The 23,114-nt window shown below is 28.3% G+C and overlaps 2 protein-coding genes and 1 long non-coding RNA gene across 3 annotated transcripts; 1 reads left to right on the top strand and 2 right to left on the bottom strand.

Moving 5' to 3' along the window:
- The first annotated feature begins 503 nt into the window (after positions 1 to 503).
- On the top strand, positions 504 to 1,560 carry LOC137825918 (transcription factor MYB73-like). The gene has a single exon (XM_068631728.1). It carries the CDS (start codon positions 779 to 781, stop codon positions 1,508 to 1,510), a length of 732 nt encoding a protein of 243 aa, XP_068487829.1. The 5' UTR covers positions 504 to 778; the 3' UTR covers positions 1,511 to 1,560.
- Positions 1,561 to 4,583: 3,023 nt separating this feature from the next.
- LOC137823824 (uncharacterized) lies at positions 4,584 to 5,086 on the bottom strand. Its single transcript, XR_011083165.1, has 2 exons — positions 4,962 to 5,086; positions 4,584 to 4,860 (listed from the first exon to the last, which is right to left on the bottom strand). It is a non-coding gene; the product is annotated as an uncharacterized lncRNA (long non-coding RNA).
- Positions 5,087 to 13,436: 8,350 nt separating this feature from the next.
- Positions 13,437 to 14,198, bottom strand: LOC137824276 (RING-H2 finger protein ATL66-like). The gene has a single exon (XM_068629844.1). The coding sequence runs from the start codon at positions 14,076 to 14,078 to the stop codon at positions 13,575 to 13,577; it is 504 nt and encodes a 167-aa protein (XP_068485945.1). The 5' UTR covers positions 14,079 to 14,198; the 3' UTR covers positions 13,437 to 13,574.
- Positions 14,199 to 23,114: the final 8,916 nt, after the last annotated feature.

Below are 23,114 nucleotides of genomic sequence, written 5' to 3'. Positions count from 1 at the left end.
TATGAATAAATAATAAATAATAAATCCAAACTGAATATAACATTTCTTTACCTAATACTCCTCTTAACTGTCACACTCATTATTTCGATCCAACTAATATAAAAACAGCACATTTTAGAAAATAAAAACCGAATGTCCTACGTTATAAAATTAAAATGTGGAAACAACACTATCCAACAAATAAAGGGGTCAAAAACTATCCTCTTTCCTTGCTAGAGTTTATATAGGAAAAAACGTTATTTGAATGGAAAATAATAATTTCACAATCTTGAGTGTAGAGTTTATATAATGTGATGAGTTTAAAAATGAATATGTATAATAAAAGATAAATTTATAATTAAATAATATACAAAATATTAAAATAATAATATTAGAAGTGGTAAGTTATAAAAAATTGGAGTTTTGAACAATTTGAAGAGGTTAGAGAAAGTGAAAGTTATAACTTCTTCCATATTAATTAATTAATATTCTGGAGCCCACTCTCTTCATAAATCCATCAATTACCTCAAAAAAGTGCCGGAAAAAAATTAATTACCTCAGAAAAGTTAAAAACCTACCTGTAAACTTCCACCACCTACCTCCTTAGTTAGAACCGAAACCACCCAAATACTAACTAAAAACCTTCCCTTCCACGGTATTTAAAAAACGGTTACACTTTTTAAGTTTCAAGCTTCTTCCCAACTGAATCTTTATTCATTCATTTACTAACAGAAAAACCCAAAATATTAACGTAATAATAATAACAACCACGCGCACCAGCCTCTGTGTCACATTTCCGATGAAAGCTACCATGAGGGACGGCGGCGACGATCGCGTGAAGGGCTCGTGGAGTCCTCAGGAGGACGCCACGCTAATGAAATTGGTGAACGAGCACGGCCCGCGGAACTGGTCCGTCATCAGCAGCGGCATTCCAGGGCGCTCCGGCAAGTCCTGCCGGTTGCGATGGTGCAACCAGCTCAGCCCGGACGTGAGGCATCGCCCCTTCAGTCCGATGGAGGACGAGATCATCATCAAGGCTCACGCTGTTCACGGGAATAAGTGGGCCACCATCTCGCGCCTCCTCTCTGGACGCACCGACAACGCCATTAAGAACCACTGGAACTCCACCCTCCGGCGCCGTGGCACGACGGAGCACTCCTCGTCGTCGTCGGCGGCATCGCCGAGCACCAAGCGGCCCTCTCCCTTGGAGTTGTGCTATCCTCTGAAGAAACAGCGTGTGGAGAAGGAAAACGAGGAAGAGTGCATGGCGATTCCCCTTATGAAGCCGTTGAGTCTTTTTCCGTCTGGGGAAAAATCGGAGGGAGAAATGATGGAAGAGGAAGAAAAGGAGGAAGAAAGAGAAGTAGAAGAGTTTGAAGTGAATAATATTAACACGGCTTCGGATCAAGATTACTTTCTGCAGATGATGCAGCAGATGATAGCTGATGAGGTTCGGAATTATGTTGATAGTTTGCGTCATCAAAGGCAACATGAAATCATTCATCCTGGGTTAAAGTTTCATCCCAAATAAAATATTTTTACTTTTTTACTGGTTTCTCATTTTACATATTTTTTTAGTTATTTGGGATCTAATTTTAATTAAGATCTAAGCTTCCATGATCACCAGGGTTTAATATTTGTATTAACATTCAGTTTTAAACGAGATTGATGATTCTAAGATGGGTAAATATATGAGTGCTGATATTTTGATACAAAAATAAAACACTCATTTTACAAGCAAAATAATAATATTTGCTTTATTTTTTAATTTTTAAAATATTAATTTACATTATAAATGTGAGTTATAAAGTGAATGTAATTTTTTTAAAGATTATTTTTCATATAAATTTTCCACCGCACAAATTTTGAGAAGAAAAACTATATTCAACTATTTTAATAACATAATAATATATATTCATATTTTAAGTTTAAAAATAAAACAAATCTAATTAAAATATTATTATTTTGAATGATATATATTTGTATTTTAAGTTAAATGATCATGATAATACTAACTAGAATAACAACAAGATAATCTTGATAACAATAACAATTAAGAAGAAGAAGAAGAAAGAGGACTTTATTTTTACTTTTCTTTAAATTTGTTTCCCTCTCATTATTGTATCAAATAATAGTACCACTCAACTTCCTATCAACCTTAATTCTTCTAATTATTATACATGGTTCAAGCATGTTAGGTCTCTTCTCATTGCTGTGATTCTACAATAACTAACCCGAGTTTTTTTTTCTAAGTTATTTATCTTGCTCTTCTTGGCTCATGTGATCCTCAAGTACGTTCAATCATGTCATCTGTTGACTCTTCTCATCATGCATGGCTTGCAATGAACATAATGGCATTACCCACTTAACCACTTCTACACAAACTCCTGAACATAATGGTCTACCTGAACGAAAACACTATCAAATAACAGAGAATAATGTACAATTTCGTCTAATCATGCTTCTCTCCCTCTTCAATTTTGGCCATATGCTTTTCAAACAACATATACTCACACCTAGACTTAATATCACTACCCTTATCCCATCATGTTTCAACAACTATCCTCATTACCATCAAGTGTTTGAGGTATCCAAACCCTACATTCCAACAGAGACTAAACCCACCATCCCATACTCCAGGGAAAACAGCCATTTCAAAACCTAAAATGTTATTTTCAGTCACCAAATACCCACTTCCTCCATTTGTGGAACCAACGTGTGTTTGGTCTCTTGCCCCTCCTCAACACCATTGCAATGGGTGTTTTGATTAAAGCGGAGTACGTATGGGTTCATTGCTTATTTCAAGGCACGATTAGTTGATAAAGGTTTTCATCAGCATCTAAGCATTGATTTCAAGGAAACCTTAGTCCTGTTATCAAGCTTGTGTTTTGCATTGCCATCTCAAATCGCTAGACTCTCAGCTAAATGGATGTCAATAATGTCTTTTTACACGACAGTGACTGAGGGGGTTTACATATCTCAACCTACCGGTTTTGTTCATCTGAATTTTCAAAACCATGTTCAGAAACTTCACAAAGCAATCAAAAGGCACACCATTGGTTTTACAACGACTAAAATTCTTTGGCTAGAACAAGTTCTATACAATCCAAATTCACCAACCATTTGATTTATGTGTCAATTCTGTTTTTTCGCTCCAGTATGAAGCATCTTGCAATTGACTTAAGTGCCTCTCAATCACAACCTCGGAAATTTACTCACTAAACAGCTCTCAACCGCGAGACAATCTTTCGGATATGCATGATTGGTGCAATGCAATCCCCTCCATCCTGCGGGAGCATATAGGAGTACTAACAGAAACTTGATTTTATTTCTTTGTTTATTTAACAAGTGATTTTAAAAAAATTGATTAGTTTACTTACTTTAGATCTTATTTCATAGCATGTTATTAGTTAAGTTTGCTATTATTATTTTAAATTATGCACCAATTAAGTTACAAATATTCACATTGTACCATAAGATTTAATAATATTTCATCTATTTAATTAGGATTGAAAAAGAATAATACATTGTTCATATTATATGATGTACAATAATTAGATTCTTTTAGTTAAAGAAACAATATAACAATGCCAGAGTATTTTCAATAGGAATGACTACTTACAAATAATAAAATCATTTTACAAAGATATCATTGTACAAAAATTTTTTAAAAAAATCTGAAACTTGATTCTTTAATTTTAAACAAACAGCTCATATATATAAAATCTACAGTAAAATAATATTTTGGATTTAGGAATTATTGTAAACATCTTTATTTGTATATCTTACATTTATTTGAAATCATAAAATTTATTTTTGAAAAATGTTATAATAGAAAAATGATAGAAGTGAGATGGAAAATCAACTCATTTTTAAGAAATAAAATTCTACTATCCAATCATTACAAAAAATAAAAATTAAAAACGATAAAATCTCTACTTTTCCAACATGAACAATGCAAAGAAATAATTCTTCAATGCTCTGTTCTACAACCCAAACGAAATCATAAACTGAAAAACCATACATTCTAGCATATGCATGCTGTTGATGTTAATTTCAGAAGGCGCTCGAAAACAAAATCATTGAATATATGAATTTCACTTATGAGTTTTCTAATGTGAGCTAACACTGGAGCTTCACTTTTCAAAAACTAGTAGATTCATGAACTGTTAATTGGTCAACATTAAATAGAATTTCCCGTAAAAAACAAACAAACACTTCTTATATATCGTGCCTAAATTCCTTGATTATTACTCAGAAAGACTAAAACAAGTTCCAATTTCCTTCAGTTGTTATGAATCAAAATATCATGAACTCAATCATGTTTCTTAAATTATGTCTAGCATTGATTAAACGACAGATAGAAACTTAAAAGAAACTGGAAGTAACAATGCAACAATGTATGAGGAAATTTAAAAAAAAAAAAATCAATTTCTTCAAATTTCTATCCATCAAAAAACAATTACATGATTAAACTTGATCTAGCATTGCGGTTAGATGTTTGAATCAGAAAATTAAATAATTAAATCTAAAGAAAGTGCAGTAGATATAATCCAAAATTATAATTGCCCTAACAAATTTTAGGGCAACGTCTAGGCCAAATAGAAAAGAGAAAATCAGAAATGCAAATTTGAAATTCTGTTGATTCGAACATTGTTTCAAAACTAATGACACAAAACCAAACATCAACTAATTAAAGCGAACAAAATGTATCAAAACATAAAAAGGAGATGCCAGTAACACTAACTACTGGGTTTCACCTTCGAGAACATAAATAATTGTAAAGACCAACAGAAACAAACTAGAATTAACGCACTACTTGGATCTCTGTCTCATCTTTCGGCGCTTCCTCTTCAATCTCCTCATACGCTTCTTCTTCCACTACAAAAAGAGAGAGAGATCGTAATCAAAAACTGAACCGCGCCACAGAAAAGCAATAGAAAAAGGAAGTGAAGGAATCATCAGTGGAGAAGTGAAGCTACCTTGGCCCTCATGGTGAACAAACTCTGAACCCTTCTTGACTCCGAACCCTAGCCGATTGCTGCTGAGAAGTAACAGAACTAAGAAGAAAATATATCTTACTGATGCAGCAATTTATAGCCTACAAGAAACCCTAGCAAGTATTGGGCTCTAACGAAAGGCCCATCGTTAATCAATGGGCTTCGATAGGTTTTAGCAATAACAATATGTATCCCAGGTTAGGCTTTTTCTTCCTGCACCTCTATTGTTTCTCCTAACACTCCATACGTCAGTCAGACGAAAAAACTAATTTTCAGACAAAAAGACTATTTTATTTTTAAAAATTATAAAATATAAAATCTGAAAGATATTTCTGATTTAAAATATTTTTTTTTATTTAAACATCCTGTAGAATCCAATTTTTGGATTATATAAAATATTTTTTAAAAAAAATTACACATTCTAAATTGTATAATTCAGAAACTATTTATAAAAATATCTTTGGAATTCTATAATTTAGAAAATATTTTTAAAAATATTTTTAAAATTCTATAATTTGGATCAAATATTGCAAAATAAAAAATATTCCAAAATATTGAGAAACAGCCCCAAGCTAATGTTACCTTTGTTAAATGAAGAAGAAAATAGACAGTAAGGAGCTGTCAGAAAATATAAGATGGAAAGATGGAGGTAAATGGGCCTAGGCCCAGGTCTCACATTTTCTCTACAATTAAAAATTCTATTCATAGTATAATTAAATATAAATTAATATTTTTGTAATTTAAAATTGTTATAGAGGGTTAAAAGTTAATAGAGTATGAATTAATAGATAAAATTAATTGGATGTCATGTCCTCTTTGGGATTTTAAAGACGCAATATTCTAAATATTTTCTTCACTTAATCAAAATTTTAAAACTACTAATAATAAATTTAATAAAATGTACAGTTATTGAATCAAGTTTCATAATTTAATTAAGAATTTTTAGTAATAAAAATGGAAGATTAGTTAATGAAATGTGATGTTTTATTAATTCTTTAACTTAAAATGCAAGTTGCAACAATCGGTTATTTTAAAATCTTTCTGTAAATTCGAGAAAATAAATAAAATAGTAGTAACAGTGATAATCATATAACAGTTTATATTTTTAGTTAATATAAGTCATAAATGTTATAAATTATGCCCTATAAATTTTTATATAAACATTAACAAACTTAAAATTTAATAGAGAAATAATGATTTAAAAATTATATTTTTAATTATATGTTTTAAAAGTTTAAGTTTTGATAAGTTTTCATTCAAAAAATATTATATTTGATGCAACATATTTTTAATTTTGGACTAAAGTGTCCATGTTTTGATAACTTATTATCTTAATATAATATTAAACATGTTTTGTTATAAGTAATAAAATTAAGAAGAAGAAAAAATAGGAAAAATATTCTAATAATTTGGATGTGTATATATCTATTACGAGTAGTGATAAATCCTATATCTAGAGATTTAATAAAAATAATTAAATCTACAAAATTCAGCATACACATATATTTTATTCAAATAATTATATAATTCTAATTGTCAACTACATCTATATATAAAGGAAAATATCACTTTTATCCAACTAAATATATAAAAAAAGTTAGATTCATCTTTATATAATTATAATTATAATAATAATAAAATTAACAATATAATTTTTTGAGAAAGAAAAGGTTAAATAGATGTTCCTTTTAATTTGAGTTTAAGAACCCAAATAGTAGGCATTTAATAATTGCAAACACCCTTTTTCAGAAAAATAAATATCTCCTAATTACAATATAGGTAAAATTAAGTTCCATAAATAATTATAATAAAAAATATCGCATGATTATAAGTACAGCTAAAAATTAAGTTCCATAAATAAATTATAATAACATATCATAAAATAATAAGTTTTTCATAATTACAAATAAATTTTAGATATAGAGAAGTTAATTAGATGTACATTATATATGTTCATTGTATAAGTATAGACAAGTTTGTTTTACTATCTAAACTATCATCACCATAATTCATTGCTGAGTTAAATGTTATAATATGTTTTATACTAAAAATTTATTTATCACATAAAAAATTAACATTATCAAATATTTATTCTAATAATTTTCAATCATAAAAAAATTAAAATTTTGACTAAAAACAAAAATTAATATTACATAGGAATTTAAAACGTATTTAAGTAAATTCTGATCTCTTCAACAAAATAGTAAAACATATGTTTCAACTCCTTCTACCACAACAATCACCATGTGTCTTTTGAATGGAAGGGATTAAGTCAGGGTTCCACAAGCAAAAGGAAAATTATTTTTCCCACTCATATTATATAAAAGTTTATAATAAAATGGAAATTTCTGGAAAAAAAAATTAGAACATAATGATTGATAATTTTCACTTTACGAAGTAAAGATGATCACAACTTAAAAAAATTATAAACAGAAGATGGAGGCTTTCAATCAAATTCGTAGTTTTGTTGGTTTTCTTGGTCATTTCATCAGATATGTGCATGAAGTCAAAAGCAAGAGGACCTGTGTTATTCACGTGTAGTCCAAATAATTAATGTGTAGCCTTCTGCATTTATTATCTAATATGGCTCAAATCGATAACGACAAAAGGGTTGTTTCCCCTTTTAGTGGATCTAATATCTCCTTAATTTCAATAAAACTTATGTTTTAAGTGTACAAAAAATTATATTTATTTATTTTATATGTTTAATAGTATTAATCTATGAAGTTCGGATACTCCTCTTAAATGGCATCGGACACCGACACTTGTAGGATACGTATCTGTGAAGTGTCAAATTCAAAAAGTATTAGATTTCTGACAATTCTAGTACGGTTCTAACATAATTTAAAAAATATATATATATATAAATTAATTTTCTAAAAATTCAAACTTTATTGTATAAATTGTTATTATGATTATAAAAATAAGAAACAAATCCTTGTGAACCAGTCATAAAAAACATCTGTCTACTCTAAAAAATAATCTGAAACATACTTGTACACATAAATCTTTATTGTCAATTTATATAATTATATAATATATAAATTCGTGTCTCGTGTTCTACATTTTATAAATTTTACGTATTTTTCGTTCGTGTCGTATCAATGTATGCGCTACATAGTAGGTATTAACCACGAATTTATCTCTTTTTGTCCGTTTTTAAATCTAGATATTGATTTCATCTTTTCAGGTTCCATCTTGTTATAGAATATAAGCTGCTGTTTTCTTACGGGACTATGTTATTTTATAGTTTCTTTTAATACTTATTCAGTACTGCTTATATGAACTTTCTAGTAAAAACTTATTATTTTTAATACAGCTATAAATTTTATATACTACAAGAAAAATTCATTTTATCTGTCAACAAAAGGTGAAGGTTATAAAAAGGAAGTCAATAACAAGGATAAAGTCTACTCAAGTTTGATACAAAAATAAATGTCAAATATTGTGTCAACAATAAAGACTCATAACTCACATTAAAAATTATTAAAATAATAATAATAAGTTAGCATCTAGAATGAGGACACAAAGTAGATGCAATGAAAAAAATTAAGTGACAAAATAATATTGAGTATAAAATGGGGACACAAAATGGATGTAAGTTAAAAATTATTAAAATAATAATAAGTTAACGTCTAGAATGGGGACACAAAGTAGATGCAATGAAAAAATTAAATGACAGAATAATATTGAGTCTAGAATGAGGATACGAAGTGGATGCAAGTTAATATTCTATTACATTTAGAGTAGGTATAGGTGGCACTAATATTTACTCACATTTGCTTTCTCACGTAATGTCTCCAACTGCGGCGCTAAGTTAATTATTGTTAGAGATCCCACATCGATTACAGACTTGGACATTTCATGGTATATAAATGAGTGCAAACCTCACCTTATAAGCTGGTTTTATGAGGTTGAGTTAGACTTAAAGTCCACTTCTTAATATGGTATGAAAGTCATCTCGAGTTTATCCTAGTTATTGTTTGTTGGGCTTATCATGCCAATTGCTATCAGTCCATTATCGGACGCACGAGTTTGTAGCCTCGATGTGAGTGAGATGTGTGTTATGAGATTGAGTTAGGTTTAAAGTTCACTTCTTAATAATTATTTAATTTTATATCAATTTTAGTGTCCCCCAAACCTATGTTATAGTTAAATAATATATTTTTCTTTATGTAGGCTTAGCCAACACTACCTTGTAAATTTGTATCCCATTGGAGGTCATCTCTAATGCATAGCCACCAAAAGATTAACTTTCATTTCTATTGAGACGCTAAGCCCACACTAACCCCATGTAGCGTCTCTCTTTTACTCTTTGTGTCGCTCTTTTGGAGACTCTACCATCATTATTTCTTATAGTGATATACTCGTGAAGATACACAATATTTTTTTTTTAATATGTAAAAACATAGAATATACATAATTATATTCTATATTTTTGTCTCTAACTTAATATTGTCTGACAAGTTTTTTTAAAAAATTAAATATATTAAATTTAATTTTTTTTATTTTTAATTATTTGATTTTTTTATAAGTTAATTCAAATTTATTAATTTTTAATCTTTTTATTTTAGATAATAAATTGTTACTAAATATAAAAATATCATCAAATAATTTACAAGAATCTCATCTAGAAGTTGCATTTAATACTTATACATTTATACTGGAATTCAAAAATTCAAGTAGAAATAAAATATATTTCTAATATTGTGCAGTTTTGTCGTTACCATTTGCAACATCCTTGGTCATTGTATAATGTATGATGGTAGTAGTTCACATCACTAATATTTTCTATCTGTCTATTTTATATCACCATGGATTTGAATTTTCATTGATTCTTAACTTTTAAAAAATAATTAGATAATATCTATTGATATAATGATATATTTGTATTCCAATTGATTTGTATATTAATGTAAATGATCTTTTATCGGGAGATTTTGTCTAATTAAGTATGTTTTTAGTGCTTATTTTTGTATTTTTTTTTTATCCCTTTTAAGGCACTAAAGAGTGTGTAAAGAAATTACAAAAATACAAAGAAAACTTCTTTGATGTTGGGGGAGTGAAAATAATAAAATTGCATGAATTAGTTAGGAGAAACTACGCAAATCAAAGGACGAATGAGATATGGGCATTAAGGACATAAGTCATTTTAATACGACCTTACTTGCAAAATGGAAATGGAGATTGTTGGATGATTCTGAAGAAAAAAAAGGAAAGATGTCCTTTGATCTAGATATGAGGCAGATGAACACAACCAATTTGGTGGAGAGATATATGTAAAATATCTAATGAAGGAAACAATGATGGTTGGTTTCATAAGGTAATACATGGCAAAATAGGTTCAATTAACAAATTCAGATTCTGGGAGGATGAATGGATAGTAAACTCTAATCTCAAATCCATATTTCTTTTTTCCATATTTGTGAGTCATTGTAAATTAGTAGGGGAAGTTGGTTTTTGGTCTAATGGAGGATGGAATTGGAATTTGGTGTGGAGAATGTCATTATTTGAATGGGAGAGAGAAAATTAAACTTTGTCTACCTAGATAGGGATAGATTTGACTCTTGGAAATGGCTTCGGAAGACTATGTTAGTTTATGAGGTCATACGTAATAGTGATAATATTGGAAATAACAATTTGTTTAAGGTTTTTGGGAAGTGAAGGCATCCTTATCTGCTTAAGTAATTTCCTAGAGGATGCTTCTTGACAGATTACCTTCTAGACTTAAGTAGAAGGGGGGGAAATATCATTAACCAATCGTGTGCATTGTGTCAAATGTGCCAAGAAAATGTACAACACTTGTTTCTTGAATGTAAGGTAGCATATATAGCTTGAAAATTGTTAGAATTGGGTGAGAGTCTAGATTGTCCTCCACAATAGTCTCTTTGCTCATTTTGAGCTGTTCCAAATGCCACATTAAAAAAAAAACCAAAATCAAGTATGAAAAACTATGTGGGTAGCATTGATTTTGAGTATATGAAATCATAAAAATATAGTAGTGTTTAGAGATGGAAATGTTGATGTTGATGAATTATTATACATGGTAGAATTGAAGGTTTGATTGTGGATTAAATACAATTTGTCTATTGTTATATTTTCCTTGTTTAATTGGATTTTATGCCATTTTGAATGTCAAAACAATAAAAAAATAGTAATACTTGAATGTTCATGTTAATTGCATGGTGTTTATGTATTACTTCTTTGATCTTACCTCTTTGCTTGTGTTTTTCAGAAATAAATAGGTGTCTTGGTTTGAAAGGGTGTTACAGTACTAATTCCTTCATCAAGTTGAGAAATTCTTATGTTCTTGTAAATGATTATGGTGCCTTGAAGAAAACAAACATGGTTAAAAGAGGCTCCTTTTTTAGCTAACATATAAGTTTTTTTACTTGATGGCATAAAGACCAAATACACATGACGTTTTGTGTCTGTAATACTATTGACTTCAACAAGTTACATTAAAACTGAACACATACCTGAAGAATCATATGCAAAGATAGATAAGCCTCTTTGGTATTTCAATAAAAAAAATACAATGTTTTTATATTTTAAGAAAATATAAATTCAATTCTTAATTTGAGACATGACTTTTTTTTGGGTTTTGATAATGAAATGACCAATGAGGAATTAAAAGGAAAAGGACATCAAATAATACAACAAACAAGATGCCTTCATTAAAAATCCAGACAAAATTTAGATCTACGCTAAAAAGCTTTGAGAATATTTTAAAGGAAGAGAAAAGGTAAAGGTTTTATTATATTCGTTCGAATTGGTGACTGTTTAAATTTCATAAATGAAATATTTTTACTGTGAAAACATTTTACTGAAAATGGACTCCAGACCTTCATAAAGGAACAATAGGTTATGAAAAAAAAAATGTTTTTTAGCCTAATTTATGTATCGTCTTTTTTTTCTTAGCAATATGTTTTGTTATAAAAAAAATCGTTTATCTCTTTTACTAGTAGAATATTTAATTTACTATTTTCATCTAAAGAATAAGAAAGATGCGAGTACTTCCTTTTGTGAGATATTATATTATCGGTTAAGCAAAACGTTGTTCTTTTAATCAAACAAAAAAAAAAAGGTAGTCCTTTGATTATTCCTTAAATATCTCCACTGGTTTCATTTGAAAAACCTGGAAAAAACATAAATAAACTAAAGTTTGAAAAATATCTATTTTATTGCAAACATGTCTACATACATAGTAAGATTAAGATTTCATAATTCTAAACATTTAATAAATAGTAGAGTATAATTTTATTGACAGAACTTCTGTTGAACTTAAGCTTAATTATTATATGTTTATCTGAGTTCGATTCCCTAAAAAAATATGTTATAAAGTTGTAAAAGTAGAATTGCTTGCGCAGCTTCTCTATAAAAGAGACTTAAAATTCCGTTTGAAAACTGCAAACGTGTTCACAAGCATAGCATGAAACACGCATTGTATGCGTAATCCAAGTGGGGGGCAAGTTGTGATTAGAGAAAACATATACTATAAATTAAGCATAAGTCTTCACATAATATAAATTAGAACAAGTCTTAGGTCTTAGGACTTAGGACTTTGGATTGAAGGGTCCTAGCATAGTCGCACTTTTCCCTGTTTTGGGTCCCAATTTATTCAAAAGTCACCCATTATCTATTTGCACAATCCAAACACAACCTTCACTCATAGCTTATACTAGAGCATAATATTGTATGGATGAGGGTGCAAGCAAGCAAATAACATTATGAGCTTTTGGTCTTGTACTTTTCCATCACCCAACGTGGCAACAAAACTCAATCAAAAATATAAAAATCAGAAAAACTCATGTGTTGGACCTCTGTCACATGTGAAGGAATTTCTTGGGTACCCCTTTTATTTGGCTTTGTCAATTGGCATCTTCCAACAAATTATCAATATTTAATTTAATTCTCAATAAATATTTCAACTTCGGCAAATGGGACTAATAATTAACGCATTCCAAATAAAAAAATACAGCAAAGCACTGAAAAAAAAAACACACTCATACTCTGCGTGTTGTAATAATATCAAATGCTAAACCACACTCAATTATTTTGACTCCCACTACACTAAAATAATCATGTTATTTGAAGTTTTTAATTCTCAATGTAGGTGTTTTCTTTTCTAAATTATTTATTGAAATCCGTTTAAAAACTCTGAAAACTTCCGACATATATTATTCCATTCACATGTTGTTATATATTTCTTAAAATCAAAACCATAATCGCAGATTTGTTATCCAAATCTTAATCTTCTATCCAACTTATCAAACCGTGCAAGTAGATAACTAGCACCGCTTATAGTGAAGGGTGTCTAAATTGATTCTAATAGTCATGCATTAAAAGAATAGTTATAATATATGTGGGTGATTTATTGATTCATTAAAAATAATTATTTATATTTGTGAAATATCAAATTTTGAAGCAATGTCATAAAGGAAAGGAAAGAGACTGTTTGAAAACTATGAATATGTCTTAGCGATTCATACGTAGTTCTTACAAGGATTTACACAGGCAAATTTTTACCCAGAACATGTGAGAACTACTACAGCTGTTTCTAACTTACTAATCTGAACAGAAAAAAAAAAAGTATCAGAGAGGAAGAGCGGTTCTAACGGGTGGCGCTTGGATCAAAATCCTCGGAAATGAAGGATCGAGTTTCACCGAGGCTCTGCAGAGAGGGCAATTGGAGTGATTCACGAGCCACTTGTCCACGCACTCGCTGTGGAACCTGTGCTCGCATCCAGGGAGAGCCTTCAGCTTCGCGCCGTCGACGAACGCGCCGAGGCAGATGCTGCACTCCGACTCCTCCGCCGCCGCGCGCTGGTGAAGGATGATCGGTATTCGCTTGATCGCGGCGGCGTCGAGGCCGTCATGAGAAGGAAGCACCGGCGGTGCGTGGTGAGACGGGACAGCGTCGAAGAGGAGGCCGTGCTGGTGGCAGATCCGGCGCGCGAAGATGAAGAGCGCGGTGAAGAGGAGGACGATGGAGAAAAGGACGATGATGAAGAAGAGCTTGCGGCCGCGGATTTCGAGGTTCTGGTCGTCGAGCTCGTCATAGTGCCAATTGAAGGCTTGGGAATCGCGAATCGACATGGCGGAAGGTTCGAGAAGGAAGCGCGGTGGCGGAGCAAAACGACGGCGTTGGGGAGAGTGGTGTGAACAGTGGCTGGCACTGCAATAGCTCAGAGTAATGCTTGAATTAAATGACAATCTAACATATTTATAGTTACGTTTGGTTTGGTGATTAGGTATACTCTCTCAGTGGGGGCACATGACAGTTTCAATTTTTTTAATTTTATAAATGTTAATGTTTATCTATAAATGAAACAAATTAAACCTTAAACTCGTGTCTACACATTCTTGTTACTAGTGCGTTTTCAAAAGTTTTATGCTCAAAAGAATCATTTAATTTTTTATACTGAAACTAAACTTAATTATTATTACTTTTTTATGACAATTGAACCACTGCTAATTATTTATCTTTTTTTAAGTTTTCAAAAGGTTTCACTGAAAAAATAAGTGTTTTTATAAATAAGTTAGAGTGGCCTTTTCAAAAATATCATTTAATTTTAGTTTTTCCTATTTATAAAATAAATTAAATCGTTTAGTATTTCATTTAGTGTTTTTTAAAACTGTATATTGATGTTTACGAGAAAAATTGCATTTTGAATGAATAAGTTAAATGGCATGTTGTTCATTTCTTTTGTTTTCTTCTTCTTCTAACTTATTCACTCTGCGCAAGAAAACGGCAAATAAATTAAACTATTTTCCTTAGGCTGCGTTTGGTTTCAACTGTGGGAGAATACGAATATGTGTGCATACTTTAAATTTGGTTCACGGATGTGAAGGAGGTGTTAATTAAAATATACAAAATAGTTATTCAATTTTATTGAAAATAATTTATAAAATTTTAATTAACTTGAATTTATAAAAGAAAATATATATTATATTTTTAAACGGGTTGAAACCAAAAGAACGATTGCAACACTATTTGATTGGTCGGTCAAGTTTTCCTTCCTTCCTCTCAAAGTGGGGTCCTTGCTCTTCTCTAGTTGTTCTACCTCTCGGTCTCCACAAGTCCAAACTCGAATGGTACTTGCAAAAAACACTCCGACGCTTAGTTAAAATTTAGTATTCGACACTCGATATCCAGAGCACGGTATATGACGTACGAGATTCTCTTTTCTTATTGGGCCGAACTAGGGAGTTGGGTCATGCTTAGGGATACATTACCTAGTGTTTGATCTCATTAATCCTACTTAAGTGTAATGGTGTTTGTGGTGTCAGTCGACTTGTTGATACATGATCATGGTTGTCTGGTCCCTATCAGTACATATTATTTAAATATTTTTAAAGATAAGAATAAATGTGTAAACTAACATTTTATTTTATTTTTTAAAAAAAATTCCGTCATATCACTCACAAACTTCAATAAACCTTTTCCACATATTTACTCTGCGTATCTTAATCCAAACAACATCATTTTTTTCGCATCTTTCTCTTAAACCACTTTATCAAATCCTTACACATATTCTCCTTAATTCAAACACATCATCATTAAATAAAAAAGAAGAATAACATTTAATATTATTAACTCAATTCAAATGATGAACAAACGTATATTAGATTGGAAAATTTGGATTTATATGAACTTTTGTTTGTTTTATTGTAAGGACGGGTTTTGACATTCAATTTATCAAATCCTCACACATCTTTTTCTTAATGTAAACACATCATTATAAAAAATAAAATAAAAAGGAATAACATTTAATACCATTGAAGAATAACATTTAATACCATTAACTCAGTTTAAATGATGAATAAATGCATATTAGATTGGAAAATTTGGCTTTACATGAACTTTTGCTTATTTTAGGGTAAGGACGGTTTTGACATTCACTTTATCAAATTTTCACAAAATTTTCTTCTCAATTCAAACACATCATTATTAAATAAAAAAGAAGAATAACATTTAATATTATTAACTCGGTTTAAATGATGAAGAAACACATATTAGATTGGAAAATTTGGATTTACATTAACTTTTTGCTTGTGCTTGTTCTACTATAAGAACGATTTTGGCATTAAATTTGATTTTCAAGTCAGTATTTTATGAAGCTCGGACACTCTTCTTAAATGGCGTGTCAGTGTTTGATACTCGTATCGGGCACCGACATTCGTATGACACCTGTAGGTCACGTATCCGTGAAGTGTCCAATTCAAAAAGTATTTGTTAGATTTCTGACAATTCTAGTACGATTCTAACACAATTTTAAAGAGAAGGAATACATTAATTTTCTAAAAAATCAAACTTTATTGTATAAATTGTTATTATGATTATAAAAATAAGAAACAAATCATTGTGAATCAGACATGAAAAACATTTTCTACTCCCAAAAATAATTTGGAACACACTTGTGCATATAAATCTTTATTGTCAATTTATATAATTTATAATTATATAATATATAGATATGTGTCCCCGTGTCTTACATTTTAAATTTTTTACGTATCTTTATATCCGTGTCTGTGTCGTATCAGTGTCAGTGTCTGTGCTACATAATAGAGAAAATATATACCAATACTAAAAAATCTATTACTTTTTACCTTAAAATAGTTATCTCTTTATATCAATTGTATTGTCACCAAATCATAGTTTATAAATTGTTTAGAATATGATAATTAGGGATTATCATGTCGTCGCAAGATGTTGTGATGAGATATTGTTGGAGATCTCACATCGACTAGAGATGAGAGTCTTTCATAGTATATAAGTGGGTGCAAACCTCAACCCTATGAGCCGGTTTTATGGGGTTGAGTTAGGATTAAAGTTCACTTTATAATATGGTATCAGAGCCATTTCGAGCCTATCCTAGCGAGTGTTTGTGTTGGGCCTATCGTGCCACCCGCTATCGGACCACCCATAATATATAGTCTCACGCACGAGCTTCTATCTATCACTCTCGGCGTGAGGGAGTGTGTTGGAGATCCGCCTTTCATAATATATAAGTGGGTGCAAACCTCAACCCTATGAACCGATTTTATCCCTATGAACCGATTTTATGGGGTTGAGTTAGGCTTTTCCACTTCGTAATAGATATCGACCTCATGGATATTACGTTAATTATCACACATTTTCTAATGATAAGGTAAAAGAAAGTATTGAGAGTGTAGTTTATTTATTAGATTGAATATAATTTTATCTTTACTTTCTTAACAACTTTATGCAATATTTAACTTTTGTCTTATTGGAAAGATATTTCCAATCCACTGTGTTTTCTGAATACGTTGGGTATCATATCATGAAATTTGGATTCTCGTGATTTTACAGTGTTGTTACTCTGCTTTGTCTTTAAAATATAATTTTATTAAAATTAAATTTATTTTGAAAATACAGTAAAAGAACAACACCAAAAATTTAGTAAAAAATCTGCATTATTACACCAAAAAAAAAATCCCATTTGTTAAAGAAAAGATAAAAGTGGAAATGTGTGTGGTCACCACTCACAATTATCTCATGGTAAAGGTAATGAAGTGATTATATTAGTAAAACAATAAAAACTTATTTTATTTCACAGTTTTAAGTTAATTTTAATAATTTTCTATTTTTAAATTTTCTAACTATGTTACAAAAAAGGGATTTCAAGGTGCAAATTCATGAAATAAAAGCAACCCGGTTTAATACTTTCTTTAAGTTATCAGAAACATTTTTACTATGTATAACTTTTCTTTATTTAGTGTTTTAGATGATTGCAATGAATATTTAGTATTTTCTTACATTTTTAATTTACAGTTAATTTTTGAAATTAAACACAAAATTAAGTTTTAGGATTATATTAGGGTTAATTTTTAAATTCATTAAGGTTGATTAAAATAATTAATTAATAGAAAATATAATAAGTACAACAAAATCTTATATTTGAAAATGTTATAGTTAATTTAAGAAGAAGAAAAAATTAAATTTTGTAATCATAATAATAGTGTACAAATTATTTAGAGCTAAAATAATGATTAATATTATCTGATACCTTACATATACGAGATAGATATCATTCACCTAAAAAAATTCAAACCTTAAATCACCACTCTATATTTTAAATTAATCTCTATTAGTATTTTAGATACTAATTTAGAATATAAGATACTAGTAGTTAAAACATTGATAATTGATAGATGTCAATTTATAAACTAATTTATAATTTTTTATTAATTAGAAACTACTTCAAATACGAATAATTTTTTAATATCTGAAATAATATCAAATTTAGTCTTAATTATTTTTTGTCTCTAAATTTGATTGATCTTTAATAAAAAAAATTAGTAAAAAAATATGATATCACAAAAAAAAAGTTGAATAAGTTCAAGACATATGAAAAAAATATGTTATAGCTAAGTTGTAGAAGGACACGAGACATTAAGCGTGTAATAACTAAGTTAGGGAAGTAGTAGTCTAAGCGTTTAATATTAAAATGTAATAATTATGTTAGGAAAATAATTAGTTAGTATATCGATTAAATTAATTATATTTATGTAGTTTAAGTGTGTAATACTACACTATAAATATTATATTGTCATTATTAATACTATAAAAGAATCATTAAATATAAATTTATTTTAAAAGTAAAAATAATTAGTTATTATAGTGACTAAATTAAATACTATCTTATAAACTAAAAATTATTGGTATTTAAAGTAGTTTTATATTACTAATAAAAATTTATAAGCTAATTTATAAATTGATATCTAACATCACTACAAGAAAATGATGAAATAGAAACCAATTTTTAGTGACCAAAATAATTAGTTGCAATAATAACTAAATTAGAGACCATTTTGAAAACTAAAACAAAAATTGGTTTCTAAATTAGTTTCTATTATTTTCTATTATTGTTAAATAGTTTCTAAATTGGTCTCTAATTAGCAACCAAGGTTTTAGAGACTAAATTTAGAAACTAAATAATTGGTAGATAAAACATTGGTTGCTAATTAGATACTAATTTAGAAACTATTTAACAATAATAGAAAATAATATAAACTAATTTAGAAACCAATTTTTTTTAGTTTCTAAAATGGTCTCTAATTTAGTTACTATTGCAACTAATTATTTTGGTTTCTAAAAATTGGTTTCTATTTAATGATTTTCTTGTAGTGCATTAGCTACTAACTACTTCCTATATTAATTTAGAATCTAAAGTAGTTGGTAGATAATGCTAGATACCAAGTTAGAACTTAAAGTAGTTGGTAATTAATATTAGATATATTAATTTATAAGCTAGTTTATAAATTTTTATTAATATCAAAATTACTTTAGATACCAATATTTTTTTAGTTTATAAAATAATATCTGAATTAATTAATAAAGTAATTAATTATTTTGGTTTCTAAAATTAATTCATATCTAATAATTTTTTTAATGTAAACAATTGAGATTAGTATACTTAATCTATCTAGATCTAGGAATAAAAATCGTTTTAAAAATACAATACTTAAAAAAAATAAGAAGGAATATATTTTGTTGCAACAACCACACAAACTACAAACATCCTTTAAAAAAAATCAATGTTGTCATAATAAAGTAAAACAATTATGCATAAGATTATTTATGTTCCATGAATTTAACTCAACTTTATATGCTCATGTTTATAACCTCAAATTAATGATTAAAATTAAATAAGTTCACTTTAATTGATTTATATATTTGATTATAAAAAGTGTTATTGTGAAAAGGTAATACTTATTTAAAAATATTAATTATTTAAAATATTATTAAATATTTAAAAGATTCATTAAATACTTTTAGTTTTAAGTAAATGTGTATGTATTATATCTTTTATACTATTGTGTAAATTATATATAAGTTATTGAAGATATAGAAAAAAACTATATATATATATATATTAAAAGAAACTCCATGAGATGGGGGATTTTAGCAAATAAATGAGGTGTGATATTTGACTGAATAACATAAATTACATTTAATGGGAATGAATGACCCAAAGACTCATTAAAAGGGTTCATTAACTTCTCACTCAATAGATATCAGATCTCTGTTAATACAAGGAAAATGTGCATAATTAATTGAGAGTATATATTTGACTGGATAACATAGATTTTGCATTGAGTGGAATAAAGGGCACGTAGTTTAGTTTTTAAAAAGTCACCTTTGATATTATGACAGGTATAAATGTGAATGTTTTTAGACAAAAATTAGACTTTTAAGTTTATCTCAAATTTAAAAATTAAACTTTTAAGTTTATCTCAAATTTTATAAAGTAAATTTATAAGGTTAGAGTTGTATTTATTTATATATTATAAAAATTATATTTTTATTTTTGTCAATAAAATCTCTAACACACCTTTTTCGTGTCGAGTTCTTATGTGAGATTATATATTTATGGGTGGTTCGATATAGTCCAATAGTAGATGACTTGATAATTTTAACAAAATCTCGCTATAATAGGTTTTAAAATACTTTAATACTATATTCAAAAGTAGACTTTAAGTCTAACTCAATCTTATAAAATTTGGTTTATAAAATCTACTTATATGTTATGAAAATGTTTTATTTCTAGTCGATATCTCCTAATACTATTTTTGTTAAACTTTTATTACTTTCTTCTCCAGAAATACTCCTATATGATTTGGCTGTTATTATAAAATAATATTGTAAACATTTTGCATGAAGGAGCATAGTAAGTTTAAATATAATTTTTATGGTTAACTTTTATTTAATAGGTGTTACTCTTAATTTATTCTCTAGTCTTTGACAAACTTTGCGGTTAAGTTAAAGTAAACGCGATCAAAGCCATTACACTTGGCATGCGTGTAAGAGAGAACCGAAATACGAGGAGCGTTTGTTAAATCATGCACTGATAATACATAAAACAAATGCATTATCTATAAAAAACAAATAGGATGAGGTTTCTTCCTTGAAAATTTAAGAACAAACTTAGCATTCATAAACTACGTAATGCCAAACACATCGCTGTTAGATTATTAATTACTTCATCATTTCACATTTGTTCGTCATATTAAAAAAATAACAAAGAAAAAAATTAAAAGAGAATTTTGTTCTCTTGAATATCCACTAGATAAATTCAGCTCATTACTTGAAAATATTTTTTTTATAATGATATCAAAAGTCATTTTAAAAATTATCTTAACAAAAATTTATTGCATCACACGCTATTGAACTGTTATGCTATCAGGTAACAAATAAATATATAGTTCTATCCGAATTGATTCGTCTCAAGATGAAAATGTTAAACACATTAACTAAAAATAATTTCATGTACAAATTTTATTTTAGAAGTCTTTTATAAAAATGAGTTAGATTTTTCTCTTAATTTTTTTCTTTTTTTTTCTTCAATAAAATAATAAACCATTATTATTTTATTTTGCTGTTCAATTTAGAGCCGGCCCTGTCTTCAAATTTCCGTTCCGTAAAACTGTAGTAATGAATCACAACCAATTAATAGTTATCTTAGTTTATGACTTTAAGTGTTAATAACCAGTTACATGTACTCAAAAGAAAAGATTCGTCTTTATCTGAATCCATATAGAAAAATGGTGTCTCAACTCACGTCTATAGAAAATATTCAGTAGTTCAATTTTTGACGGCCATTTCAAAAGTATTGTGGTTAACAATTTATTAAAAAAAAAAATTGGAAGGAAAATTTAATATAATAAATTATTGTGATCAAAAGTTGAATATTATGCATGTACGAAGGTACCGTACATGATTTTGGTCCATTAGGAACTTGGTCAATAACACCGTGGTAGCTTATCCGTAACAGTGTCCAAGATGAAACCATTTTATAAGTACACACCAATAGTTTAATCTTACCTTCATGAATATAATATTAGATATGATACTAGATGTGCATCTCTTCAAAAAATATACACTACATTTATATTAGTTATGTTTATACTATATTTTATTTATAGAATGTCTTAACTGGTAATCACAGAGACATTCTTTTATAATTTTTCATTTCTAACCTAAAATTATATATTATGGAAAGATAAGGTGAAGATTCAGTGTTTTTTTTTTCTCATTACAAAAAATGTTCAAGCAAAATTAATGACTTAAAGAACTAGTTTGCACAGTTTTTATACAAGAAAAAAAAGGATAAATAGATAAGAGAGAAAATACAAAATTTCAATATATTGTTATAGATTTTTTTTGAAAAATATGTTTTTTATATGTATTTGATAATGTATATACATAATGTATTTGATATGTGAAAATCATGAATGGATTAAATATTTTTGAAAATCATATGTAAATATTTTAACATCACAGTCATTTTTAAATATTTGTGATTTTTTTTCTATTTCATTTTTTCATATACCATTTTTCAATAATTATTTGAAATTTTTTAGTAGGGCCAAACAAATATTTTATAATAACTTATACATACTTAAAAAAAAATAAAATCGGAGAGGGAGACCATGGCTCCTCCAGATTGCCTTTCCTTCTGCCCTTTACGAATACATAACCACATTTGTTTTTATTTAAAAATATAATTATTTGAAATATGCTTAAATAATTAAAATATTCATTAAATAATTTAAATTTTAATTAATATAATTTTTTATGTAGTAAATCTTCTATATGATAGTGTTGCTTTCTAAAGTTTTCTCAGTTATTTAAGGTATATTAAGAAAACAAAAATTAATATATTCTTTTATTAGGAACTCCATGAAATGGGGGAATTTAGCAAATAAGTGAGATGTGATATTCCACTGACAGCATAAATTAAGATTTAATGGGAATGACTGACCCAAGAACTCATTCAAAGGTTAAATGTTGAATAATTAACTTCACACTCAATAGATCTCAGATCTGTGTTAATGCAAGAAAAATGTTGAATTTGCATAATTAATTAAGATATATTTGACTGAATAACATATATTTTACACGGTGTTGAATCAACGGCACACGGTTAAAAAAGTCATAGTTGTTATATGACTACTAGGTAATATTTGATTACTTTCTTCTCAAGAAATACTCCTATACGATTTTGACATTATTATAAAATAATCACAGTATTAAGTTTAATTATTTTAAAGAAATAATTATATAAACTTCCAATAACAAAATTAATTGAAATTACATGCAATTTT

Source organism: Phaseolus vulgaris, chromosome 8 (assembly GCF_000499845.2).
Source record: "Phaseolus vulgaris cultivar G19833 chromosome 8, P. vulgaris v2.0, whole genome shotgun sequence".
Lineage (NCBI taxonomy): Eukaryota > Viridiplantae > Streptophyta > Magnoliopsida > Fabales > Fabaceae > Phaseolus > Phaseolus vulgaris.
Note: the sequence above shows the minus strand (reverse complement) of the source record. Positions and strands in the feature narration are given on the sequence as shown.